At 51.6% G+C, this 27,916-nt stretch overlaps 1 protein-coding gene across 1 annotated transcript; it reads right to left on the reverse strand.

The window, feature by feature from the left end:
- Nucleotides 1-750: 750 nt before the first annotated feature.
- LOC118473590 (anthranilate synthase beta subunit 1, chloroplastic) lies at nucleotides 751-5,512 on the reverse strand. Its single transcript, XM_035963489.1, has 8 exons — nucleotides 5,051-5,512; nucleotides 4,766-4,941; nucleotides 2,596-2,666; nucleotides 2,409-2,446; nucleotides 2,222-2,332; nucleotides 2,038-2,137; nucleotides 1,512-1,647; nucleotides 751-1,404 (listed from the first exon to the last, which is right to left on the reverse strand). The coding sequence occupies exons 1-8, from the start codon at nucleotides 5,169-5,171 to the stop codon at nucleotides 1,303-1,305; spliced, it is 855 nt and encodes a 284-aa protein (XP_035819382.1). The 5' UTR covers nucleotides 5,172-5,512; the 3' UTR covers nucleotides 751-1,302.
- Between the last annotated feature and the right edge of the window lie 22,404 nt (nucleotides 5,513-27,916).

Here is a 27,916-nt window from a genome sequence, read left to right on the forward strand (position 1 = left end):
TTTTAGCAGTCCTAAATTTTCTTATTAAGCCTTTAGTTATCTCTTAAATACACTAACGTCATTTAATATTGAATTACGTAGGTCCGTGGAAAATAAAAAAAACTCATTTCTGGTGAGACATACCGAGTTTTTTTTCCATCCTACGGGGCATGCTCAAACAAACCGTTGTCAAACAACCAAACGAAATGCACACGACATGCACGTAAGTTTAAGACTATTTCCAGTAGCTTATTTATCTACACATTTATATTCAATCTTCGTTATGTCAATAGTACAATCTACAACACGGAACAGCGTAAAACAGTGTTTTTAGTTAAACTGCTGTAGATGCAACCGAACAGCCCATTTTATTTTATGAAGCCGAGTACTTTGACCAGCAACAGCAAATATGCATTCCTGCGGCACCAACGGAATGCAGCACCAACATAGAAACGCCTAAGGTGGCGTTCGGTTGCCATGAATTGATGTGTCGGAATGATTTCTAACAAGATTGCTTCTCTTATTTATATAAATTTTGATTAGAGCATCTCCAAAAGACTAGTTAAGTGACTCGTCGAGCTAAATTTTGGCTACTCAACAGCAAAATAACTTTCCAACAGACTAGTTATCTGACTCGCCAATCTATCTGACTCTCCAAATCAGCTCTCTCACTAGCCAAATTTGGTTAGCCACCTGACTAGCAAAATAGATAGATAGTCTGTTGAAGTGAGATGCTACATATATAATGTAATCTTTATGAAAAGATAAATAGAGAGTCAAATAGAGAGCCAAAAATAAAGAGTCTCCTGGAGATGCTCTTAGGCCCTGTTCGGTTGTTCCGGATTGGAGCCCCGGATTAATTCCTAGCCGGATTATTTCTCTAATTTATATAGATTTTGATGAGCTGGAATGAATCCTGGCTCATTCCGGTACAACCGAACGGGCCCTTAGCTGGAACAATTCCGAGTGTAATCCGACATAAACTTATGTCGAACAAGGTCTAACGCTATTACGGCCGGTCTTGCTACCGCCGGAACTCAGACAAAAATGTGCCGAGGCCTCCCCTTGCCGAAAATTACCGGATATATATATCCACCTAGAGGAACCAACACCGGTGCTTATTTTATCAGCTGGACGCCTGGACTTTATTCGACATTCGGTCCACACAGATTATGTTACCACGAGCACAACGAATTATGAGAGGGAAACGTTGATTCCTAGCTAAACTTCCACTGCCAGTGCCGGAACTTCGCAGTGGCTTATGTCTCTGCTTCCGCCTGATCTATGAAACCACCCGTCGCATTCGCATATACCTCCCCTAGATTAGGAACGCTGCTTCTCCAGCTCCTCAATGAATCTGACAAAGTTGAGGATGATTTTCTTGCCTTCAGGGGTGATGATGCTCTCCGGATGGAACTGGACACCCTGATAACAGTTAATGTTAGTGGTCACTATAATATAATTCCAACGAGAACATCTTCGGCAGGCGTAGGCAACCAATGGTGGAACAAAACGTTGACAAACATGAGTACCTGGATGTGTTTGTACTTCTTGTGGCGAGCAGCCATGATGAGTCCATCTTCAGTCCATGCGGTAGCCTCCAAAGCATCATGTGGGAAGGTTTCTTTCTCAATGACTAAGCTGTGGTACCTCGCCGCTGTAAAAGGGCTGTCCATGGAAGTAAACGGTGGTGTCGGCTCAGAAGGCTTACTTGGGATTACCATAAACTGAATTAAGTAACTGGCACTGAATTCCGACAAGAGGTTTTATAACACTATAGTGAAATGGTATGTATTACTTATCTCCTTCATCAATAACTCAAGTAAGAACACAGAAACTGAGTTGCATGTCATGTTGCTATATATAAAAGGCATTCCATGAAAACTAGTAAATTATGCAAATCTGTAGTCATGAACAGTATAACAAGTGATGCAAATCGGCATGAATAGCGAACAATAACAAAAAAAATAACATTAAGATGATTCAGAAATTAAACCATACTGAATATTTGCTTTCTTAAAAGCAGGGCAAAACTCTTTTAAAAAGATTAAAGCATACTTTGGCAAGCCATTGAATAATGCCTTTCCTAATTCCTCGTCGTAATAAACTGGAGAGCTTTTCCCATGCATCACTCCAGAAGGAGCACGGATAATCTTTCCTGTACATTCATGTCACAAATGTTTGAGAAACAAAAGCAGAGGTCATTAAAAAACTACTGACCTGGTATAAAGATAAATGCTACCTCCAAATGCCTCCCCAATGCACTGCAGGCCCATGCAAACTCCGAAAATTGGGATGGTTGGGCCTAATTCAAGAACAGTCTGCAATGATATCCCTGAATCTTGTGGTTCACCTAAAGAACAAATATGAAAATATTTTATCACACTAAGAAGCTTCAACACTTGTGATATTCAATAAGATAAACTTACCAGGCCCTGGAGAAATAAGTATTCCTCTTGGGTTCTTCCTATAATAAATGAAAAGGGTTCTCGTCAAATTGAGATTAGTTGAGAGTTGAGACAAAGTATAACAATATATCTTTTTCTTTTTTCTATTGATGAATAATACAAAGCAGCTATAACAAAATTGAAAATGTTCTCAGAGAACTAAATATACCTCTTTACATCTTCTATGGTCAGTTCATCATTGCGGTATACTTCGAAGTTCAATCCAAGCTCCCCCATATACTTCATCATTAAAGATAAAATGTCAGCAAAGACATGTTTTGCTCATAGCATATGCTTCTTTTGTTTTCCTTTTCCTCTATACTATGTTTCAATAAATGAATAAAGTGTAATATGAAATTGAGTTTCAAAAAAAAGGATAAACAGATGACACCTATGAGGTACAATAGAACTGCACGTTAGTTGGCCTAATCGCCATTAATAGAAAGGTCTACTCTCAGAAAGCAGTATGTCATCCTACCTCGTACAAACATTGCAGCATTGCAAAGCCAAATTAGATATGTCAAGTGAACTTGTCAGTATTAGCAAAGTCAACATTCCAAACCAAACCATGTCACATCACGTACCCTGGTAAGTGGTAAGTTACTTGACAAAATAGTAAGGAAAATTTACAGAGGATTCAATAGTTACTGATTTGTCACAAAACACACTTCTGAACAAATGGTTGGCACAAATCAATTGCTTAAAAATGTGTCACTGACCTCTGCATACATATTTCTCAACAATGTTGTCATTTCAGTTATTACATATATTTTTTCAATTAATGGGCACCGTTGCTGAAGACCCAAGAGACGCTGAAGCGCCATTTCCAAGCTTTTTACTTCCAACAAAATGACATTCTAATATTCAATGCATACTTGTGCACCAAAACAAAAAAAAAAAAACAGCATAGCTTTTATAGCTTTATTGCAAAAGAATATGTCAATATCAATATTAACCATGGTTTTATAAGGCCAACTAACCTGACTAAGCGCTGGTCGTCAGCGGTCAGCCTCCCAATTAGTGCCTAATTGCCACCTATGCATATGCCTAACCCTGATCAGGAACTAGGAGACACTCCATTGGCAACCTAGATCCTAACCCTTTTGATATATAATCCCTGAAAAATACATGTAACTAAGTTCCAGTGCAAAGCTACTCTTGGTTGAACAAAAGAAAGGTAGCAAAGGCTTGAAGTTACTCGACAGAAATGGGCACAGAATCTAATAAGTCGATAGCTACCAAACAAATCTAGCATTCACGTTTTATGTCCAAAATTTGCAATAAAGGAATGGTATAAGCATTCTGTGAAAAAAGGAACACGTGATCCACACATCTCCAAGAGTAAAGAATGCACTTATGATTCTGGTTTTACCGTTGAAGTATCGACATAAAAGTGCAATTCAAACAATGCAGATATAAAGTAGAGCTGTGCCTACAGAAAGGTTTCTAATGCAGCCTTGTTTACACTTTACAAAGAGAATGGATGCCTACTTATAGCAGATACAATTTCCCTAAAAAGGTTCATAATGGATAACAGCATCATGGAATACATTACTAGCATCCTTGTGATCATATATTTGATCCTTAATAACCAGGGTCCCAGCTCGATGGGGTCCAAGAACGGAACGTGGTACGTGGTACAGTACTTAAAAGAAAGATTTTAACACTACGGGGAATCGGGATGAGATTGTTCCCGCTTCCCCGACACGGAACGAACGTTAATCGGGATGAGATTGTTCCCGTGTCCCCGACACGGAACGGACGTTTGCAAAACGTGGACAAGTTCCACGTACACGGTTTCTAAGATTCGACCAGTTGATCTCAGTACAGGCACAGTTGAAAAAAAAGAGTTGGCATATTGCAATTGCAAAGCGACAACAAAAAATCAGAACATTATCAGGAACAAACAGAATTACTCAAAACATGAGACAAAAAATTACATATATACATGTTATTCTAGAACCAGCATCGTGAGCAAAGGTGAAAGAAACTATTCCACCTGCGACTATCAATTCATCTTACAAATATATTCTTGAACCAACGTCGTGAGCAAACATAAAAGAAGCTATTCCACCTAGGCATGACAATTCATCTTGTAATAAACAAACACTACTCAACTCAGTGGGAAAATGTTCTAACAATTACCCAGAAATGCGTCCAAAAACAATCCGCTACAACTGCAGCCAGAGGCATAACCGCGAGTATGAACCCGCAGCACACGTCGCCAGTTCTCCACTCCCAAGGACACTCACACCGCACACACAGTGACACAGATGACATATAATCAAACAATTCGGAAGGGAACACGCCTCGTAACAACATAGAACGTCGTGTACTACCTGGCAGAGGTTGTAGGTGAAGCTGTCGTAGTTATCGATGACAATGATGGGCTGCTTCTCCGTGGCTGGGCGGCCGTCCAGGTCGGCCACCGGCGCCGCCGCGGCCGGCCCCGCGGCGGCGACCCACGGGAAAGTCGCCCTGCTTCCCTTAACCGACAGGCCGGCGCTCGAGAAACCTGCGGGCGGGGAGCAGATGCGAGCGGTCCGAGTCAACAATGCGGCGAATCAGGCTAGCAAGGGGGCGAATGAGGTGGAATGGAACCGGCTAAGGAATGCGATTCGTACGCAGCGTCGACCGGAGGCGCGCGAAGGCGGCGGCGGCTGAGGAATGCGCCGGGGAACGAACCACTGCGGCGGCGGCAGGGGAAGAGCCACCCGCGGCGGCGAGGTGGGAGCAGGCGGCCATCTCGGCGGTGGCGGTGAGAGAGTGGGGGCGTGCGGCGGAGGCGCGCGCGCGGGGTGTCACGTGTTGGAGTGGGCGAGGTTTGTTTGCCTCTCTATAATCTATATATAGACTTTTTTTATAGATCGGAGTATTTGGGTAAATTCTCTTGACGTACGGAGTAGCAGTAGTAGTAAACTAATATCTGGATCTTTATCCAGAGGAGAAGGAAGAGAGAGTGAAACGGTGGATGGATTACCAGTCCGCCCGCGCGCCGCAGATCGAGCTGGGCCGCGTTTCGCCCGTTTTCCACATCACGCTCGCGCCGCCGCCGTGCCCGTGCCAGTGCATGCGTTCGCGTTCGCGTCCGGAACACGGGAACAGAATGGTCGTCCTGTGGCTCCAACTGCTATGGTTAGAGTGTGCCAAAAAAATATTAAAAAATAAACAAAAAATAGAGATAAAAAACTTTAATCTTGACAGATAAGTTAAAAAGATAATACTTACATCATTATATTAACTAATCTTATATGATCTTAAGGAGTATCGTGACACATATGGACCGCCTACTGGGTCCGTCCCTGTCGACACAGCGCATATATGGGCTACAGGCTGTTTGGTTCTATACCTATGGTGCCAAAAATTACCACACAATTTTATGTCACACTTGACTAAGGTGTCTAAGATTAAGCGCTTAAATTATGTGCCACAGTTTGTCACGCCTAAAGAAATCTTGTCACATTTTTATCAGTTGTTGACAAGTGGGATCTACGTAGTAGGAGAAAAATTTTACGGCTTCAAATCAAACACATGTCTAACTTGGTTAAACTTGTCTAATCTTAGACGTAACAAACTATACCAAATTAAACAGCAAACCAAACATATCCACAGTAGGCCAGGCCATAGTGAAGGAAGACGTCGGTCTCTGCGGCCAAGCACATGCTTCTCGTGACCCGTTGCACTGTTGTAGAGGCCCGCCTGACCACCGCAACCGGACGCATTGCGCATGTGGTGTGTGCCCGGCTGCCCGCCTACCACCGGCCGCCGGGAAGAATCCAACGGGATGTGTCTGCTTGGTTCCTGACGCGAATCTGTGTCCTGCCTGGCAGGGAACCGGTAAACACGTGTGCATCTCTGGCGCTGGAGCTGTGACGTCGTGGTCAAACGGTACGTACGATCATGACATGAGCAAGTGATCGCGGGTTCTCGCAGGAGACGCCGGTCTTGCTCCGCTGCAATTTTTTTTTTCAACGACGGATGGTGATGGTAGGCAGCGCGCGGCGGCGAGGCAGAAGCAGAAGTCAGAAGAAATGGGATTTGGGTGCTGAGATTCGCCATTGCGGTCCAATTCTGGAAGACGCGACACACAGGTTCAGATTTGTGTATACTAGTGTTTGATGCGCGCGCGTTGTTTTTTTTTCATCAAATCAAAATGTATATATAATAAAGAAGGATGATATATACGAAGGTATTTTAATAACACAACAATTGATATTCCATTTTTTAACAAACAAACCAAAGATATGATGATATATACTCACTCCGTTCCAAAATATATTTTTTCCTAGCCTATATTTTGTCTATATTCATTCAAATGATAATAAATATAGACATGCATGAAAAATACATTCGTATATTACTTAATAAATATGTAATTAGTCTAAAATGAATTATATTTTGGAATATAATTTTGGTACCAGTTCAAAGTTGTACATCGTCAAAAATATATAAGTTGTAATGATATGTTATCGTTATCTTCATGAACAAGGTATCCTTGTTTTGTACTCATGAAAAATACACCACTGTGTCAAATGGTACTAAACACCCAAACAGACAAATAGCTCTTATAGTGTTTCTATACTAAACATGCATCATCAAATGGTACTAAACTCCATCAAATGGCCCTAAACATGCATCGTCACGACTTGCGGATGTCTCAAATAACACTTATGAAAATACACCTAAATATCCTAGACAACTTCTCTTTACCATCTCTCACACATTGCTACCGATATTACTATAACTGTGCACCCTTATAAATTATGTGAACAAAGCCCACTATACGGTTTGACGCCATAAAATTCTCACATGTTACTCTCTCCTAAATTATATGATTTTGTTCTTCCGGTTGCAGGAATTAGGTTAAGAATACCAGTGGGCAAGCATAAACTAATGATGAAAAAACCGTACTCAAACAAGCCTGACTAAGTATTTCTTTCAACCATTCATGGTTCACGCAAGGCTTAGATTTTAGAAGATAAAATTCAGATGTAAAATGTTACATGTTTGTGACTGGTGTTAAACTGGTCTTAACCGGCTAAGTAGTGATTTCAGACTTGAATAAATAATTTCTTAGATGAAAAGGGAGAAGAATGCTAGCCTTAGTGGAATTTTTTATAAATATGTATAATGTCCAATTTCTGCCAGTCTTATTGATTATTATTAAGGAAGATAAAATAAAGTGGTCGTCGGGAGATAAAGCAAAGAGCAAAGCGCAGGCGGGCGCAGCTGTCCGTAGCCTTGCATGTGCTGTGCGAACCTGCTCCCAGTTAGTAGTATTCAGTTTCCTTTAACCGAGGTTGCTACCCATTTCGTCCCCTCCCGTCTTTTCCCTTCCGCGTCGGTCTCCTCCCCCACTCTTCTTGCTGTCGTCGTCTTCTCTCGACTCCTTGTCCCCTCCCTCTGCCTCTCCCAACCGCCGCTTCCGGATTCCGCCGCCAGTGCCCTCGCCACCAGGAATTCCACTCAGAGTAAGGAGTGTCCCCCCTTGCTTTGCTTCTCCGGTCCCGGGACCCGCCGCTTTCGCCCGACTTAGATTCCACTTCTATCCGTTCGCTCGCTCGCTCGCTCGTTTGTTCTTATCCCCCTTGCTTTGCTCGTTCGTTCGATTGGAGCTAGCCGCTGCGTGGATTCCTCGGCTCGCCGTCCGGATCTGGCCTCGCTGAGCTGCAGCTACCACGAATCCCGACTCGATTCGGCCACGCTCAGATGTCGCCGGACTAGCGGGGACCGAGGCCTCTCGATTTGCCTCGAGGGCGAGATGGAGGGAGGCGATGGAGGAGACCATACCCTCCTCGTGTTGGCCTCTTCGTGGCTTCGGGCGGCGTCTGGAATGCTCCGTGCAGGGAAGGAGGCGATGGAGGAGACCATACCTGTTGGCGTTTCGAGACCGGGGGGTCCCTGGGCCGACGAGTGAAATGTCGCTACGTACCCCAGCCCAGATGGGTCGGCGCGAGGCCGAGCGCGAAGGGGGGAAAAAGGCAGCCGGAGACGGGCGTGAGAGAGGTGGAAATCCCGCAGCCTTCGTGTTCGTCCCGCGCCCAGGTTGGGTGCGCTTGCAGTAGGGGGTTACAAGCGTCCGCGTGGGAGAGAGCGAGGGACTCTACGCGTCGCCCCGTCCTCCCGTGCGGCCAACCTTCTGTAAGAGGGCCCTGGTCCTTCCTTTTATAGGCGTAAGGAGAGGATCCAGGTGTACAATGGGGGGTGTAGCAGAGTGCTACGTGTCTAGCGGAGGAGAGCTAGCGCTCTAAGTACATGCCATCGTGGCGGCCGGAGAGGTTTTGGCACCCGGTTCGTGTGGTGTCGTGGCCGTCGGAGGAGCGCTGGAGCCTGGCGGAAGGACAGCTGTCGGATCTGTCGAGTCCTTGCTGACGTCCTCTTGCTTCCGTAAGGGGGTTGAGAGCCGCCGTCGTCATAGAGCGTGCGGGGCGCCATCATTACTTGTCTGGCGGAGCGAGCCAGATGGGACGTCGGTCTTGTCCCCCGTAGCCTGAGTCAGCTTGGGGTAGGGTAATGATGGCGCCTCCCGTTAACGTGGTCGGTCCGCGCACTAGGTTGGGCAATGTGGAGGCTCCTCCGAGGTCGAGGTCGAGTCTGTCTTTCGTGGCCGAGGTCGAGTCCGAGCCCCTGGGTCGGGCGAGGCGGAGACCGTCGGCTGAGGCGAGGGCTGAGTCCGAGCCCTGGGGTCGGGCGAAGCGGAGTTCATCGTCTTCCGAGGCTGAGCCCGAGTCCGAGCCCTGGGGTCGGGCGGTGTCGGTGTTTTGGGTCCGACCGCACACCCGGGGTTGCCCCTCAAGGTGTTTTTAGGAGTAGGACGGTGTCAACGACTGTAGCAAAATGGTTCGTGCCGATCGCACGAGGGACAATGGACAAGATTTGCAGGTTCGGGCCGCTTAGAAGTGCGTAATACCCTACGTCCTGGTGAGTATACGAGCGTGGTTACAAGAGGGTTCTCTGGATAGAGGGCGCAGAGAGTTTATGTGGGTGGCTAAGTAGAGCAGGGTCGATCGATCTGAAGGGGTGCCCCCTAGGCCTTATATACTCGACCGTGGGGCAGTACACGTGAATATGATAACAACAAGTAGCTAAAAGATAGCGAACCTCTTGAGTTTATCCCTACGTACCCCTCGCCGACTTATCCTCGCACGGCTCTGTTGTCTGGGGGCTTCAGCGCGGGAAAGTCGGGTCTCTGTTGCGATTCATTCGTCCAGCGTTGTGGGCCGCCTGGGTTTGCACTAATCAGTCTCACGTCTTCTTTGTTGGTTGTCTTTTCCTAGGCCCACGAAAGAATGACCTTACGAATTATCGGGCCCTTGGGCCTTTCGTTAGGCCTTTTACTTCTTTAGTGGACCCAGGGGATATCTATCCCCCACAAGCCCCCGATCTTTGGGTTGATTTAGAGGTAATCAACTCAAAGATCCAAGGTCCAAAAAATGACTTCCTGCTGTCTTCTCTGACTCTGATCACTCGTCCGACCAAAGTTTGGTTTTGTGCTTGTGCCTTAGAGGTCGGCATTTTTGGATTGTAAGACTCTGGACTTCATTGGGTGCACCGGAGGTGCACCCAATGGGTGTAGCCCCCGACCTTTGAGTAGATTTTAGAAGATAATCTACTCGAAGGTCTTCTTCCAAAGGTTATCTCCATTCGCGCTCCTGCATCTCGGTTGAGGATTAGTCTTTTCAATCTTGCTCTACGCCTTAGAAGTCGGCGCCATATCGGTTTAGAATAATATTCCATGGGGTGCACTGGAGGTGCACCCAATGGGTGTAGCCCCCGACCTTCAAATGGATTTTTTAAGAATAATCCATTCGAAGGTCTTCCTTTCGCTTGTGGAAACTGGCATGAGGCTATTTTGCATTATGCTTTGGAGATCAGCATTATGTCATCAATATTTTGCTGCCAAGGTCAGCGTATATTTTGTCTTTAGCAGCCGAGTTTGCAATCCATCCATATCTTGCTAGGTAGTGCAATTTATTTGCTTCTGCGATTGATTGGACGTTTGACGGACGTTCTCTGTCTAGTCTTCACGTCGCTTCTGTCGGCCATATCTTGTACTTTGCTGGTTATATTTGGCTTTCCTCTGATCCTTACTGATATCTCATTTTTGTCTTGAGGTATTCACTGCATGCTCTGCACGGATGTGACCGTTTGAAAAATATACTGATAATTCCTGGGCGTCCCCCCCCAATGGGTGTGGGCAAGGGACAGCTTGGTACGCTGAGTGTTTTAGCCGGTTGCCTCTGAGTAGTAATGCGATGGGACGGCTAGTGTAATCATATCCTTTGCGCTGTTGACTGGAGTCCCAATGGGTGTAGTGTTGCATGAAACGGCGTCCGCCGTCTGACGTGTCTTCAGATGGGTGAAAGTGCTTATTGAATGCCTTGCGACTGTTCAGTGACCGCGGTTAGAAGTGAGCGGTTGTCTTTCCCTTCTATAAATAACCCCTTTGCTTCTCTGGTTTCTTCACATCTCTTCGCTGCTCCTTACTGCTTCCTTTTCCTCCCCTCTGTCTGCTTCCGCCATGGGCAAGAACAACAAGCGCAAGCGCGAGCCGACTCCTCCATCGGAGGATTTCGGTGACTCGGAATACTCGGAGGAGGAGTTCTCCTCCGAGTCCGAGGGGTCTCCGGCTCCCGTCTCTCCCCCGGCGTCGTCCGATGACTCGGACGACTCCCAGGGGATAGCCGCGGAGGTCTGGACGTACATCCGGGCCGTCGAGCGCTCCGGGCTCGAAGGCTCGGATGAGTCGGAGTACTCCTCGGATGAGGAGGACTCGGACGGCGGCGACGAGGGTGAAGACGACGACGACGACGACGACGACGACGGCGGCGACGGTGACGGCAGCGGCAGTGGCAGGGGCGGCGGCGACGGCAGCAGGGACAGCACCAAGGGCGACAGCAGCAGGGGCAGCACCAAGGGCAGCAGCAGGGGCAGCACCAAGGGCGGCGGCGGCGGCAGGGGCAGGGCCAGTGGCTAGACGCCACTGGTCTTCTTAGATGTTAGTATAGTTTAGTATAGCTAGAATAATGTAGTAGTAATTAGTGTAATTTAGTAGTAGTAGTAATGTAGAGTAGTATATTGTAGTTTAGTAGTAGTAGTAATGTAGAGTAGAATTAGGGAAGTACCAACTCGTGAAGAGTTGGTTTGTAAACTCGTTAACTTCCCTTTAATGAAGACTGTCGTTTATCCCCCCTTTTTGATGACTTGTCATTGCTTTTGCTGAATGTTGAACTGATCCTTTTGATATAGTAGAAACAACGCCGAGCGATGTGAAGATTGACATCAGCGTTTTAGAAGTAACACTGAGCAATCAAACACAAGACCAGCGTTTTAGAGGCAATGCCGAATGATAGAAGGTCGGCATCGGCATTTTAGAAGTAATGCCAAGCGACAAAATATGGGGCCGGCATTTTAGAAATAACGCCGAGTGATTGAATGTCGGCGTCGGCATTTTAGAAGTAATGCTGAGCGTTTGAACACGTGGTCGGCGTGTTAAAGGACACGCCGAGTGATTGAAAGTCGGCGTCGGCATTTTAGAAGTAATGCCGAGCGTTTGAACACGTGGTCGGCGTGTTAAAGGACACACCGAGTGATTGAAAGTCGGCGTCGGCATTTTAGAAGTAATGCCGAGCGATTGAACACGTGGTCGGCGTGTTAGAGGACATGCCGAGTGATTGAAGGTCGGCTTCGGCATTTTAGAGGCGACGCCGAGCGATTGAGCACGTGGTCGGCGTTTTTTTAGAGGCAACACCGAGTGATTGAAGGTCGGCGTCGGCATTTTAGAAGTAATGCCGGGCGATTGAGCACGTGGTCGGCGTTTTAGAGGCAACACCGAGTGATTTGAAGGTCGGCGTCGGCATTTTAGAAGTAATGCCGAGCGATTGAACACGTGGTCGGCGTTTTAGAGGCAGCGCCGAGTGATAGCCAGCTTCTCAAGTTACTTTGAGGAAAATGACCGAGTGATGAGGTGGCACATCGGCTTTCTTGGAAATAACTGTTGGATATCCACGTGGCATGCTGGGATTTCGGAGATGACCGCCGGGTGATGACTGGGCACTTTTTGAAAAGGTATCTGGCTCAAGAATATCACTTAAGAGTCGCGCTTTTAGCCGCCTTTGCTTTCCGTGCCCTAGTTCTTGCATTTCCGCATCTGAATCTTCTCTGCCACTCGCCTCCTACTCTGTTTCACCAGCGAGAAGCAAGATGGCGCCCAAGAGGAAGACTGCGAACTCGTCTGCCGCAGTGATCCCCGCCATCGACCCCAACAGTCAGTTACCCTTCGCAGGTAACCATATGTCTGTAATTTCTGAAGCTGAGCTTCTCCGCCTTGTCTCCATCGGGGTTCTCCCTCCACGGGAACTCTGTTCTTGGCGGGCTTGCCACGGGACTACTGTCCCAACCGAAGATACCCACGAGTCAGTGGTTTACACTCCTTTCCTTCTTCACGGCCTCGGCCTTCCCATATCTCCTTTTTTCCGTGGCATCCTTGATTTTTATCACATCAACCTGACTCACTTGAACCCTAACTCCATTCTCCAAATCTCTATTTTCGTTCACCTTTGCGAAGCTTATCTTGGCGTGCTGCCGCATTTTGGCTTATGGAAGTATCTATATCACTGCCGTCCTGGGATGGCCGGGGGGCAACATCAGTTGGTCGGAGGTGCCAGTTTAGAGATGCGCCGTGGGCGGAAGACCGAGTATCTCGAGATACCCCTCAAAGACAGCATTAAAGGTTGGCGTCTGGAGTGGTTTATAATGGATAATTATGGAAATTCTCTCCCTTCCCGCTCAGGAAGACAGCCGGACGTTCGTACTCCGAGTTGGACTGAGTCTCCCACGGACCAAGAAGTGGCCGAGGCAGGCGTGTTGCTTACTGAAGTTGTATTACTGAAAGAGAGAGGTCTGACTGCCGAAGCTGTGGTCACAGATTTTGTTTTCAAAAATATTCAGCCGCTGAAAGACAGGGCCTATCCGGCATATCTTTACCGAGGGCTGGCCGACTCAACCCGAGTTACCAATAGGAGAATTCCTTCTGTTGATTTGGTAAGCCGACTCGAAATGATCCTCAGGGGTAAAGTTTCAAACGTTGGTGCTCCAGTGGCATACTCGGCTTGGAACCTACCTTCTCCCAAAGCTTTCACCCTTTTTGTGTCCAATCCGCCCGTGACAGATAGCAATTTGGGTCTTAGAGTGCGACCCTCTGCTGAAGAGGTCCGTTCCTTAGTTGCTTCACTCGGGGAAATACCTGATGATGAACGACAGATTTATTTTGAAGTGCCCCTGAACCCTAGTGATGCAGACATAAATGACATGCTCGATCTGCTAGCTGAGGATTCATCTGATACTGCTCCTGATGGTACATTGGCAGTGGTGCCCCTTCCAGAGGTTGATGCGACCTTGGATGTCTCGAAACCTGTCAATACTCGCCCGAGGCGTCCTAACCGAACCAGTCAGCCCGAGCCTTCTGCTGATGAGCAGAAGAAGAAAAGAAGACGCCTCCGGCGAGTGTCCAGCTTTGACGAGGATGCCAGTACCTTGGCTCCTGCTGCCGAAGAAGTGACTGCAACGGGCCTTGCTGACATTGATCCCAATGGGTGTGCTCCGCCTGCTGCTGACCCCAATGAGGATGCTGTTTGTGCTGTTGCTGTGGAAGATGAGGAGGAAGAGAATGAAACTCCATTAACTCGGAAAAACAGTCGGCAGTTCGTCGCTAGCGGTGGTAGTAGTGGGGTTCCTTCTCCTGCCTTGTCTGCTCTTATTGGTCTGCAAGAACTGTCCATGGCCAATTTTGATCAAGCTCTAGAGGATATGGTCCCTGAGAACTTGTTGCTGGAACCCGCAGATGCTGATGCAACAGAAACTTGTGCAGCCGTGCCAGATGCTGGGTTGAGGTCATCCCGTGCCTCGTCGACCTTAGAGCATGATCTCGAGGGTCGGGATGCTGACCTGGATCGTCCTGATCCTATGGAAGTAGCTGAAGGCCCGTCAACCTTAGAGGTGGTCACGGCAGAGAGCTTGGATCCCTTGAATAGCGCTGACATGTGCCCAGCCCCCGAGGGTGTCGCCGGGGAGGACTCAGCTCGGGTGAGGAGTGTAGGCCACTACCCAGCCCCCGAGGGTGTTGCCGGGGGTGACCCGGCTCGAGTGGGCAGTGCCAACCTTGACCCAGCCCCCGAGGGTGTCCGAGCGAGGTCTCCCTCCTGCACTTCCATGGATGTTCATGTGGGTTCACCTCCACACTCTGGCGGCATGATGGTGGCTCAAACTCCGGATCAGGGGGTCGCTTTAGAGGGCAGCATCCCCACTGGTCTGGCGTTAAGCTCTGCTGAATGTACTGAGCTCGTTCCTGCTGGTCTGCTGCAAGCTACTTCGAGCGGTGGTCTGGCACCTGGTCATCAGCTGATTTCTCCTGACTTGGGGATCCCTTCGCTTTTTTCCAACCTCCAGGTGCTGTGCTATGCTTTAGTTTGATCTTTATGTTGCATGAATTGTTGCCATTATGTTCATCCGCTCTTCTTATCAGGCTTTGGTGGATGGAATGGTCGACCAGCTGAAGTCGCAGGGTGCTTCCATCCCGGAGGTGGCTTCATCTCTTGAGCGTTGGAATCCGGTGTTGCTTCGGGGTCGTGTATCTGAGTTGGAGGCAACTAATGCTGGTAAGTGTCCTTTCTTCTTCTTCTTTGTTCTTGTCCGTGGATTGTTTTACCTTCTGACCTCATTTTGTTTGAATACCTCTTGATAGGGATGACTCGGCGGATCACAGTTCTTGAAGAAAAACATTCCCAAGATCAAGCTGAAATGGCTCGACGATGCGCTGACTTCGAGGAGAAGTATTCTCAGAGTCAGATCGAGTTGAGTCAGGTCTCTGCAGCTTTGGATGACGCCAACGCTCTGAGTTCTTCTCTTCATGCTCAGCTTGACTCTGAGAAGGTAGCTTACGAACCCGTGCTTCGCCTTATAATACTCTTGGATTCTGAATGAGTTGATTTTTGCTTGTAGGAAGAAAAACGCATCCTTGCTGCTTCTCGCGACAACTTGGACAGATTGTACCGAGATTCCAGCAACTCGCTGACCATCTTGGAGAGGAGCCACCGTTTTACGATGGAGGAGCTTGACAATCAGCGCCGTCAGCTGCAAGAATCCTCGGACGAAGTGGCCCGTCTTACACAGTTGCTATCGGCAAAGGATGCCACCATCAAGGGACTCCGAGCTTCTAAGAAATCCATTGCTCAGGAGTTAGAAACTGCTCAGCAGGCTGTTAAAGTTGCTGAAGAAGCTGCTGTCACTTTCAAAGCTCAGCGCGATAAGGCCCTGGACAAGGCCATTCGGGCGGGACGAATCTTGATGAGAAGACCCGGCGTGGTTGTCCCTGAAGATATAAGAGCCGATGTGAATGCTGCCCCTGATTCCTCGAATCGCCCTTCTTCGTCAGTCGTTCCTGAGAAAGACATTGGAAAATAAAGAAACAGTTCGCGTGCTCTGAGCGCGCAGTTAGCATGATCAAGTACTCGTTAGAGGTTATCGGCTTATCATTCGAATGACGTGATTACTCCCTTATTGTATCAGAATTTATTAGTTCGCAAGTTTGTGGTAACGCTGCACGATGATTATGAAGTTTGTTTGTGGGATATGGAGATCATCCCTTGAACTGCATAAGCGCGAGTATGCTATACTGGTTTAAGCCGTCAATGACTTTTAGCCGGTAACTTCCGTTAGTAGGGTATAGTGGTCACCCTAGGTAAAGTAAGCGTGAGCATGTTGCACCGCCTTAAGTCGTTGCCGACTTAAGTCGATTGCTCCGTTTGTAGGGCATAGTGGTCACCCCGAGTTAAGTAAGCGTGAGCATGTTGCACCGCCTTAAGTCGTTGCCGACTTAAGTCGATTGCTCCGTTTGTAGGGCATAGTGGTCACCTCGAGTTAAGTAAGCGTGAGCATGTTGCACCGCCTTAAGTCGTTGCCGACTTAAGTCGATTGCTCCGTTTGTAGGGCATAGTGGTCACCCCGAGTTAAGTAAGCGTGAGCATGTTGCACCGCCTTAAGTCGTTGCCGACTTAAGTCGATTGCTCCGTTTGTAGGGCATAGTGGTCACCCCGAGTTAAGTAAGCGTGAGCATGTTGCACCGCCTTAAGTCGTTGCCGACTTAAGTCGATTGCTCCGTTTGTAGGGCATAGTGGTCACCCCGAGTTAAGTAAGCGTGAGCATGTTGCACCGCCTTAAGTCGTTGCTGACTTAAGTCGATTGCTCCGTTTGTAGGGCATAGTGGTCACCCCGAGTTAAGTAAGCGTGAGCATGTTGCACCGCCTTAAGTCGTTACCGACTTAAGTCGATTGCTCCGTTTGTAGGGCATAGTGGTCACCCCGAGTTAAGTAAGAATGCAAGTCAATCATAAATGAGCCAAGTATCTTTGAAATCTCTCTTTATTGATGACGTATTTCCATTATACAGAATACATGGTCGCTCCGGCTGTTTTGAAATACAGCTAGGGGTAAAACTTTCGGAGGTGCTCTATGTTCCAGGAGTTCCCAACTTCCGTGCCATCCATTTGGGTGAGGCGATATGATCCGGGACGAGTGACTTCTGCTACTATGAAAGGTCCTTCCCATAAGGGTGATAACTTGTGCCGTCCCTCCCCCGTTAGAATTCGGCGGAGGACGAGGTCTCCCATCGAAAAGAAACGTTGCCGCACAGCTTTGTCATGGTAGCGCCTTAGAGTCTGCTGGTATCGTGCTGATTGAATCACTGCATTCAGTCGTTCTTCCTCAAGTACGTCAATATCCTCCAGCCTAGTGGCTTCGGCTTCTGCTATGCTTTCGAAGATCAATCTTGGCGCCCCAAACTTGAGATCAGCAGGTAGCACTGCCTCCGACCCATAGACCATGAAGAAAGGAGTGTTTCCATGCAGGGCCCGGCTAGGTTGGGTTCTCAAGCTCCAAACAACATAAGGCAATTCTCTTATCCATTTTCCTGCGAATTTTTCATTTTTATCAAAGACCCTTTTTCTAAGTGCCTCTAATATCATTCCGTTGGCTCGCTCAACCTGCCCGTTGGCTCTCGGATGGGCTACAGATGCATACTTGATCTGAATGCTTTTTTGCTCGCAGAAGTCAAAGAATTCTGAACTGGTGAAGTTGGATCCCAAGTCAGTGATGATACTGTTTGGTATCCCAAATCTAAATATTATGCTTTGTATGAATTCCACGGCTTTAGCAGAGGTTAAAGAGGCAATGGGCTGGAACTCTATCCATTTAGTGAATTTGTCAATTGCCACCAATACATGGGTGTATCCTCCTTGAGCTTTCTTGAAAGGTCCAATCATATCCAATCCCCAGCATGCGAAAGGCCAAGTTACTGGTATGGTTTGTAGCTGTTGTGCTGGCATGTGCTGTTGCTTTGACAGGTATTGGCAAGCTTCGCATCTCTGAACTAACTCGGCTGCATCATTCTTCGCCGTCGGCCAATAGAATCCTGACCTGAAAACCTTCCCGACTAATGTTCTGGATGCTGCGTGTACTCCACACTGCCCTGCATGGACTTCCTCCAGAAGTTGCTTCCCGGTGGACGGGAGAACGCATTTCATGAGGACGCCTGATGCGCCCCTCCTGTATAATACCTCCCCAATGAGTGTATAGTGAGCTGATTGTCTGGCAATGCGCTCTACCGAGTTCTTGTCATCTGGTTCTTCTTCATTCTTTATATACTTAATAATCGGTTGCCTCCAGTCGTCAGAGTCTGACTCGGGTTGATCTATGATAATGCACTCTTCTATTTGATCCGTCGAGATGCTCGGCTGGAGAATTTCTTGCACGAAGACCCCGGGCGGGACTTGAGTCCGACCGGATCCGAGCTTGGACAGTACATCAGCTGCCGTGTTCCGATCTCTTTCTATATGATGAAACTCCAGACCTTCGAATTTATCTTCTAGCTTTCGGACGGCGGTGCAGTATCTTCCCATTGAATCACTTGAACAATCCCATTCCTTGTTTATCTGACTGATGACTACCAGAGAATCTCCGTACACCATCAGTCTCTTGACACCCAGTGATATGGCGATGTTTAATCCGTGTATCAAAGCTTCATACTCGGCTGCATTGTTAGAGGCCGGGAATAGCAACTGGAGAGCATTACTTGAGGTGCTCGCCTCCAGGTGCAGTGAAGAGAATTCCTGCTCCTGCTCCCTGCAGCTTCAGCGAGCCATCAAAATACATTCGCCATACTTCTGCGGTTTCTGGATTATCCGGCACTTGTTGTTCTGTCCACTCTGATACGAAATCGACCAGTGCTTGAGTTTTGATGGCAGTGCGAGGTCGGAACTCGATATCATGGGATCCCAACTCGCAAGCCCACTTGGCTATTCGGCCAATGGCTTCCTTGTTGTGAAGAATGTCCCCTATTGGAAAACCAGTAACTACTATGACTTTGTGATCGTCAAAGTAGTGGCGCAGCTTGCGGGCAGTTAGAAGTACTGCATATAATAGCTTCTGAACTTGAGGATACTTTTTCTTCGATGGGCCTAGAACCTCACTGATGAAGTAGACAGGATGTTGTACCGGGTAGGCATGCCCTTCTTCCACTCGCTCGACTACCAACGCAGTGCTTACCACGTGAGTCGTGCAAGAGATATATAGCAGCAAATCTTCAGCCGGCTGAGTCGGCGTAGCTCGCCGGGGCGGTTTCAATACTGGCGGTGTTGTCAGGAATTTCTTCAGTGCGTCTAGAGCTTCTTGTGCCTCTGAAGTCCATTGAAACTTATCCACCTTCTTCAGCAGTTTATAAAATGGCAGACCTTTTTCTCCCAGCCTGGATATGAATCTGCTCAGGGCTGCCATACATCCAGTGAGTCGCTGAACCTTCTTTTGCGATCGAGGAGCTTCCATCTTCATGATAGCTTCAATCTTATCTGGATTAGCTTCAATTCCCCGGTGGCTGACAATAAATCCGAGTAACTTTCCTGCTGGTACCCCGAAGACGCATTTCTCAGGATTGAGCTTCCATCTATATCTTCTCAGGCTGTTGAAAACCAGCTGTAAGTCTTCGATGAAGTTTTCCGGATTCTCCGTTTTAATCACCACGTCGTCTACGTAAGCCTCCACACGCTTGCCCCAGTGATCGGCTAAGCATGTTTGAATAGCTCTCTGATAAGTCGCTCCAGCGTTTTTGAGGCCGAACGGCATGGAGGTATAACAGAAAGCACCAAACGGGGTGATGAACGCCGTTTTTTCCTCGTCTTCTTTTGCCAAACTAATCTGATGATACCCGGAATAGCAATCTAAGAAAGACAGCATCGAACATCCAGCGGTGGAATCCACCACCTGATCTATCCTCGGGAGCCCGAAGGGATCCTTCGGACAGTGTTTGTTGAGATCAGTATAGTCGACGCACATGCGCCAATCCACTTTATTCTTTTTGAGTACAAGAACAGGGTTGGCTAACCACTCGGGGTGTAATACTTCTCTAATAAATCCGGCCGCGACCAAGCGGGCTAACTCGGCACGAATGGCCTCTCTCTTGTCGGGCGTGAAACGACGCAGCTTTTGCCGGATCGGCCTCGCCTGAGGATAGACTTTCAATTTGTGCTCGGCCAACTCCCTCGGGACTCCCGGCATATCCGCAGGTTGCCATGCGAATACGTCTCGGTTATCTTGCAGGAACTGGACGAGCGCGCTTTCCTATTTGTCATTTAAACTGGAGCTGATGATGGCCGCCTTGCGCTCATCAGCAAACCCCAAGTTGATCCGCTTGGTGTCTTCAGTCGGCCGCATAGAGGTCGCGGCCTGAGCTTCGTTTGCCGGCACGGCGAGGTCTTCTTCAGGCTTAGAGTTCGCCGGTGTAGAAGGAACCGTTGACGGCTTGGTGGTGAGGGCTGCTTGGATGGCCACTCGGAAACATTCTGCGGCGCCTTGGAAGTCGGCGCGTACAGTTATGATTCCTTGCGGTCCTGGCATCTTCAGTATCATGTACGTATAGTGTGGGATGGCCATGAATTTGGCCAGCCCTGGTCTCCCGATGATGGCGTTGTACCCGCAGTCGAAGTTCGCCACCTCGAACCTCAGGAACTCGGTTCTGTAGTTATCCGGAGTCCTGAAGGTGACCGGCGTGTAGATGTGGCCCAGCGGGTATTCCCCTTCCGTCGGCACGATGCCGAAGAAAGGAGTGTCTGACTCGTGGAGCTCTTTGAGGTGAACTCCCAAGCCTTGGAGCGTACGGGGGAAGGTGACGTTGATGCTGCTCCCCCCGTCCACTAGCACCTTCTTCACCCGGCTCTCTCGGATCACCGGATCGACGAGGAGCGGGTATTTGCCCGGGTGGTCGAAGTTGAGCCATTGATCCTCCCGAGTGAACGTGATTGGGTGCTCCGACCACCGGTACGGGGCGGGAGGGCCGGTGGTCGCCACCAGTATCTGGCGGTCGTTGAGCTTTTGTTGTCTCTTGTTCTCCTGCGACCCATGTCCGCCGAAGATGACGTTGACCTCCCTGTCAACGCGCGGGAAAGCTCCTCCTCCCCCCTCCTCCGGCTGATGGGGCTGTCGTGGTTCATCTGGTCCTCCCCTCGGCGAAGGAGGCGGTAGAGGTTGGAAGGGTCGGCCATGCCCGACGCAGTGCTTGAAATCCCGGCAGTTGCGGAGAGTGTGGCGTATGTCCTTGTGGTACGGGCACTGGGCGTCGAGGATGTCGTCCAGCGTGCGTTCGCCTCCACGAGGTCCTCCTCGGGCGCGAGAGGCGGGTGGTCCGGCGGCGTGTACCTCTTCGCGAGGCCTCTTCTCCCAGCGCTTGTCGGGCGGCTGGTTCGCGTCACGTCGTGGTGCTGCCGGTGCGGGCTTTGCTCCTCCGATGAGGTCCTGGGCCCGCTCGTCAGCGGTGATGTAGAGGTCGGCTTCCCGGAACAGCTCCTCGGAGGTAGTCGGCGCCTTTTGCAGTATGGCTCGGACGAAAGCCGAGTCGTTAGATCCTCTGTAGAAGTCCTCGATCACGGCCGCCTCCGTGACCTCGGGGATGCGGTTTCTCATGGTCTGGAACCTTTTAAGGTATGACCGGAGAGTCTCATCCCCCCGGCGCTTGATGGATTTGAGGTCCCATGGTTGCGCTGGCTTGTCGGAGAGAGATTGGAAGTTGGCGGTGAAACGTCGACTGAAGTCTCCCCAGTCGTCGATGCAGTGTCGGGGTAGATGTCGTAGCCACTGCAGCGCGTCTTGCCCGAGGACGATGGGCAGATACGCAGTCATGACGTCTTCGGATGCCCCGGCAGCCCGAGCAGCGGTGGTGTAGACGGCTAACCAACCCCCTGGATCCTGCTTAGGTTCATATTTGTCGACATTGGATACCTTGAAGTTGGGAGGCCATTGGATGGCCCTAAGGCGCGGAGTAAGGGCGGATACTCCGCACGTGTCCTCCTGTCGTCGAGGATGTCGTCTGTCCCGGGGAGGGGAGTGGCGGTGGTGGTTCCTCGACCGTCCCCGGGTGGTTCCACCAGTTGAAGCTGTTGCCGACTCAGTTCGGGTGGCCTGGCTTTGAGTCGGGAAGCCATGATTTCGGTCATACTCCTCCCGACGGCGAATTTCGTTCTCGTGCCGCCGTTCGCGCGAAGCATTGATAGAGCTTCACGCGTCTCGGCGACTGTTGATGGCGTGTCGCAAATCGTTCGGCGGGTGAGCGAGTGGTAGAAGATGGTTGGCTGCTTGAGTGAACAGGCGTCGGTATCCCTCGGCGTCGGGAGTCCGAGGAAGTCCGTCAGCTATCCGGGCTAGAACGCCTCCGACTTCGCTCGGCGTGTTCATAGCTCGGGCGAAGTCGGGGTTCAAGTTGCGCCCGAAGAGTGGATTCTCGCGTCGTTGCCTTGCATCTTGCTCGGCTTGCTCCTGAGTCCGACGGCGATCACGTCGTCGGGAGTTCCTTCGTTCCCTGAAGACGCGTTCTTCCGGAGTTTCTCCTATCTCTGAGACCTCGTCTCGCGAGACAGGCTGCTCCGGATCCCGTTCTCCAGCTGCGTGATGTCGTCGAACGTTCCTGCGTCGGTTCCTTCGTCGGCGAGATTCTCGCTGAGGCGGTTCTTCTCCAGGCGCGGTCGGTTCATCGTCGGAGACGGCGGGCGACTCTGCTCTCCCGATGAAGAGGACGTCGGGGTAGAACGGTATTGCTGCCGCGGCGACTTTCTTTCCGTTCTCCTTTGAGGTCGGAGGAACGGGAAGAACGACTTCCCTCTCCCTGGTCTCCTTCTTTCTCACGACCCGTGTCCATTCTCTCGTCGGGGAAGTAGACAGCGGAGTCTTCCGGGTCAGCGAGCTTCTAGCTCCAGCCTCCCCGGAGACGATCTTTTTCCGAAGAGCCGGAGGTAGCGTCTTTCCAGCATTTTCGGAGTTTGTTGGAGGAGGCTTCTGTTTCGGCAGATCTGCGAGGCGGTGTAGAATTCCCTCTTCGTCCGCCACGGATGAGATTGTCCCGAAGCAGAATACAGATCCGGGACGCACGGCGATCTTGCTGTGGAAGGTGACGGCCATTGAGCTAGCTTGGATCGTCGACACACCCCCTACCTGGCGCGCCAGCTGTCGGTGTTTTGGGTCCGACCGCACACCCGGGGTTGCCCCTCAAGGTGTTTTTAGGAGTAGGACGGTGTCAACGACTGTAGCAAAATGGTTCGTGCCGATCGCACGAGGGACAATGGACAAGATTTGCAGGTTCGGGCCGCTTAGAAGTGCGTAATACCCTACGTCCTGGTGAGTATACGAGCGTGGTTACAAGAGGGTTCTCTGGATAGAGGGCGCAGAGAGTTTATGTGGGTGGCTAAGTAGAGCAGGGTCGATCGATCTGAAGGGGTGCCCCCTAGGCCTTATATACTCGACCGTGGGGCAGTACACGTGAATATGATAACAACAAGTAGCTAAAAGATAGTGAACCTCTTGAGTTTATCCCTACGTACCCCTCGCCGACTTATCCTCGCACGGCTCTGTTGCCTGGGGGCTTCAGCGCGGGAAAGTCGGGTCTCTGTTGCGATTCATTCGTCCAGCGTTGTGGGCCGCCTGGGTTTGCACTAATCAGTCTCACGTCTTCTTTGTTGGTTGTCTTTTCCTAGGCCCACGAAAGAATGACCTTACGAATTATCGGGCCCTTGGGCCTTTCGTTAGGCCTTTTACTTCTTTAGTGGACCCAGGGGATATCTATCCCCCACAGGCGGGTCGGAGTTCGTCGTCTTCAGGGGCTGAGCCCGAGTCCGAGCCCTGGGTCGGGCGGAGCGGAGTTCGCCGTCTTCCGGGGCTGAGCTCGAGTCCGAGCCCTGGGTCGGGCGGAGCGGAGATCGCCGTCTTCCGGGGCTGAGCCCGAGTCCGAGCCCTGGGTCGGGTGGAGCGGAGTTCGCCGTCTTCCGGGGCTGAGCCCGAGTCCGAGCCCTGGGTCGGGCGGAGCGGAGTTCGCCCGTCTTCCGGGGCTGAGCCCGAGTCCGGGCCCTGGGTCGGGCGAAGCGGAGTTTCCTATGGTGCCTGAGGCCGGGCCTGACTGCCTGTCAGCCTCACTCTGTCGAGTGGCGCAGCAGTCGGAGCGGCGCAGGCGGCGCTGTCCTTCTGTCAGGCCGGTCAGTGGAGCGGCGAAGTGACTGCGGTCACTTCGGCTCTGTCGACTGGAGGACGTGCGTCAGGATAAAGGTGTCAGGCCACCTTTGCATTAAATGCCCCTGCGATTTGGTCGGTTGGCGTGGCGACTTGGCCAGGGTTGCTTCTTGGCGAAGACTGGGCCTCGGGCGAGCCAGAAGTATGTTCGTCGCTGGAGGGGGGCCTCGGGCGAGGCGTGATTGGGTCCCTCGAATGGACCGATCCCTGACTTAGTCGCACCCATCAGGCCTTTGCAGCTTTGTGCTGATGGGGGTTACCAGCTGAGAATTAGGAGCCTTGAGGGTACCCCTAATTATGGTCCCCGACAGTAGCCCCCGAGCCTCGAAGGGAGTGTTAATACTCGCTTGGAGGCTTTTGTCGCACTTTTTTGCAAGGGGACCAGCCTTTCTCGGTTGCATTATGTTCCGGTGGGTGCGCGCGAGCGCACCCGCCGGGTGTAGCCCCCGAGGCCTCGGAGGAGTGGTTTGACTCCTCCGAGGTCTTAATGCCTCGCGCAATGCTTTGGCTGGTCTGGTCGTTCCCTCATGCGAGCTGGCTGTAGCCTGGGTGCACGGTCAGGTCCCAAGTTCTCGGGCTGGTATGTTGACGCTGTCAACGGTTTGGCCGGAGCCGGGTTTGCGAGAGCAGCCCCCGAGCCTCTGCACAGGGCGAGTGGACGGTCAGGGACAGACTCGACTTTTTTACATACGCCCCTGCGTCGCCTTTCTGCAAGGAGGAGGGGGGAAAGCGCCATGTTGCCCTCGGAGGGCGCCGAACATGGTGTCTCCGGTGAGCTGCTGGCGGGTAATCCGAGCGGACGTCCGTGCCCCATTTGCTAGGGGTCGGCTAGAGGCCCAGAGGCGCGCCCAAAAGTACCTGCGGGTGATCTGCCGGACCCGGTCCCCTTTCGACGGGGTCCGAGGGCTCGATGCCTCCCTCTGATGGGATTCCGTTACAAGATCGTTCCCGCTAGTCTCGGAAATGTCCTAGGGTACCTCGGGAGCGCAACCCGAGCCTTGGTTATGTATCGAACGTACCCATGGTCATCCCTCGCTCTGTGTCTGAGGCGGTTGTGAACCCTTCGAGGGCCAGCCTACGAACCCCTGATCAGTAGTGGGCGCGGAGCCCGAGTAGCCTGAGGCGGTCGTTGAACCCTTCCGAGGGGCCGGCCTTCGAACCTCTGACCAGTAGTGGGTGTGGAGCCCACGCGCTCTGAGGCGGCTGTTGAACCCCTCCGAGGGGCCAACCTTCGAACCTTTGATCAGTAGGGAGGCTCGGAGCCTAGTTCCTTCACGGAGAAGGATCCTTTTCGGGGTATCCCCCTTTCCCGATCCCTGTTGTAAGAGAGAGAAAGAGGAAAAGGAAAAGGATACGAAATCGAACGACATGGTGTACCTTTTTTTGACGCGGTCATTATGGCGAAGGCGAAGCGTCGCTTGCTTCTCCTGCCAGAGGCGCCGCCTATCCCGCCGCGGAGTTAATGTGACGGGGCGAGTGGTTTGCGGGGTAGCCGTTGCGCGTGCGCGAGCCGTTCGAGGAACGGAACACGGGCGCGTCGTCTTCACGCCGTGAGAGAGGGATCTCTCGCTGCCCCCGGATGGGACGTAAGCTTGGCTGACGACGTGACCGCTGCTCCTGCCCGCCTGCCACCGCCATTACTGCCGGCCCATTTTTGGCTGTATTGACCATCGCACCAGGCTGGCGCTGCTGGGTCGTGCGTAGGGTTGCCTCGAGTCGCGGTACTGGTTCCGCAGTCGAGGAGGCGTGGCAGTGGCGCGAGTGGCGGTGCAGTTGCTCGCACGTAGCATCCGGCGCGCCGGTTGCATGACACGTGGGCCTGGGCCTCCATGCTGGGCGTGTTGGAAGTCGGAGAAGTGCGCCCACTTGGCGCGGTTGCATGCTGCCTGCATGGCTGCCCGCCCTTTCACCCGCTGGTCTGGGCGAAAGTGGAGGGACACTTGTATCCGTTGGACGGTTGCATGCACCGCGCGCGGTGGTTTGGCTTCTTCTGCCCTGGGCCAGCTTGCATGGCGCGTGGGACCCAGTCCCCACGCCGTAGGGGGAAGACCTTGGAGCGTGTTGGAGAGGACTCAGCCCACGACGGCTGGGGACGCAAGTAGGGAGAGTCGCCTTTAAAAGGAGGGTGACCCCCTTGAAAGGCGACCATGTCTTCGCGCTCCCTTATGCATCGTGTCTTTCCACCTTCCGAGCCCCCGAATGGGGGATGCCCGCAGTCCTTCCTCCTTGTCGTTGGAGGAACGCAACTCCGCGGGAGTTGGTACCTTTCAGCCATCGTTCGGCTTCAAAGATTTTCATCATGCAGCCCGGCTGCACCCCTCCGCCGGCGGTCACCCAAGACGGTGACCTCCAGTTCGATGGCGGGGGAAAGCAAGCCGGGCTGCGGCCTCTGCCCCTCCCTCAGCCTCAAGGATTTTCATCATTAGTGCCGGGGAGGGGAGTGTGCCGAGTTGGGGTCGGCCCCTGCGTGGGCGGTGGGCCGCTCCTTCCCTCAGTGATCGGGGGGAAGGGCGTTCGCCGTTCGTGGCGCAGGCAGCTGCCGCGTGCCCGGCTCTCGGACCCGAGTGGCTTCGGAGCCGCTCCCGGCGCCGCCTTCCGCCACGGCAGCTAGAAGAGGTTCTTCCGCCGACGAGATAGCCGGGGCCGCCCACGGACCGACCTCCAACTCTACGGCCTTCTGCCCGTCCTTGCCTCACGAGTTTGGGCACAGGCGGGGGCCTCCTGGCAGCAGCATCCGCCCTGAGGTCATCGCTGCTGCTGTTCGGTCCCCCGGAGCAGAAGTTGTCGTCGTCGTCGCTGCTGAAGCGGGTGACGGCGTGCCGTTCGTCGGTCTTCTGTTGCTCCGCAGGCCCCCCGATCGAGTGGGGTTGTTCGTACCTGCAGAGGTGGAACCGGAGTTCCATTTGTAATGGCACCTTGAATGCCGGTCTTTTGTTCATTGTGGTTGTCGGGGCCTGAACGTGTATGTATTTTTGGCGCGGAGCCGTGTTTTTTCCTCATCTTCGAGCACTAAGACTCGCCTGTTGGTTGTCTGAACCGCTTCACCAAGCGTGAGTCGCCCCGTGCAAAGGTGACGAGTGAGGTATCCGTATCCCGGAGGTGTAGGAGTTCCTCGGCTCGGTCGGCCTTGCTGTCCGAGGCTTCTCTTGCTTAGTTAAAGGAACCCCTCGGCCGCTCTTCGATGAGCCGAGGCCAGGGGTAGCGGCGTCAGCACGGACAGAGGCAGAGTTGGCTCGAAAAGAAGACTTGGTCGGCCGGAGCCTAGCCGGGTCGTCCGTTAGCGGGACCGACGCCGGAATTGATCTGAGGAGGCCTTAGGCCGGGCTGATGTCTTCGATTGATAGCTGGCCGAGGCCTCGGGGTGACCAGCCGAGCCGGCTGCTCGAGCCGGATTCTTGGAGAGGACCCTGGCGGCGATGGCCCGGGCGTGATGATGATGTCGTCCTTCAGAGTGGAGATCCTCGGACCGCGTCGCCGTCCGAGGCTAGGTCGGACCTCGCCGAAGGTGTAGTCGATGCCGAGGGTGCTGCTGCTCCCTTCAACTGTCAAGATCCGGCCGTGCAGGATCGGATCATCTTGTAGCGTGTGTTTTCTGCGGCCGCCGAGGCCCAAACACACCCTCGCCGTGTTGTAAAGCTGCGCTTCTTTTCCTCTTGTTTCGAGTATCTGGACTTTTCCGTCGGTGACAGAATTGTCTGTGCGAGCGAGAGTTGCTTTTCACGGAAGGTGATGAGTGAGGTATCTGTATCCCAGAGGCGTAGGAATCCCTCGGCTCGGTCGGCCTTGCCGCTTACGCGCGCTCTTGCCCGTCCATGGGGTTCTGTCACCGAGTCAGTCGAGAAGGCTCGAAGAATCGCTTCGGCAGAGGAGCTTTTGAGCGTGAAGACTTGTTCGGTC

The sequence above is a fragment of the Zea mays genome, chromosome 10 (genome assembly GCF_902167145.1).
Source record: "Zea mays cultivar B73 chromosome 10, Zm-B73-REFERENCE-NAM-5.0, whole genome shotgun sequence".
In the NCBI taxonomy this organism is placed as follows: domain Eukaryota; kingdom Viridiplantae; phylum Streptophyta; class Magnoliopsida; order Poales; family Poaceae; genus Zea; species Zea mays.

Excerpts from the sequence above, each read along its gene's own strand:
- LOC118473590 (XM_035963489.1), bottom strand. The coding sequence starts at position 5,171 with ATGGCCGCCTGCTCCCACCTCGCCGCCGCGGGTGGCTCTTCCCCTGCC. Across the intron at positions 4,942-5,050 it reads GCGCCTCCGGTCGACGCTGC|GTTTCTCGAGCGCCGGCCTG; the intron begins GTACGAATCGCA and ends CCCCGCCCGCAG. Across the intron at positions 2,333-2,408 it reads ACTTATTTCTCCAGGGCCTG|GTGAACCACAAGATTCAGGG; the intron begins GTAAGTTTATCT and ends TTTGTTCTTTAG.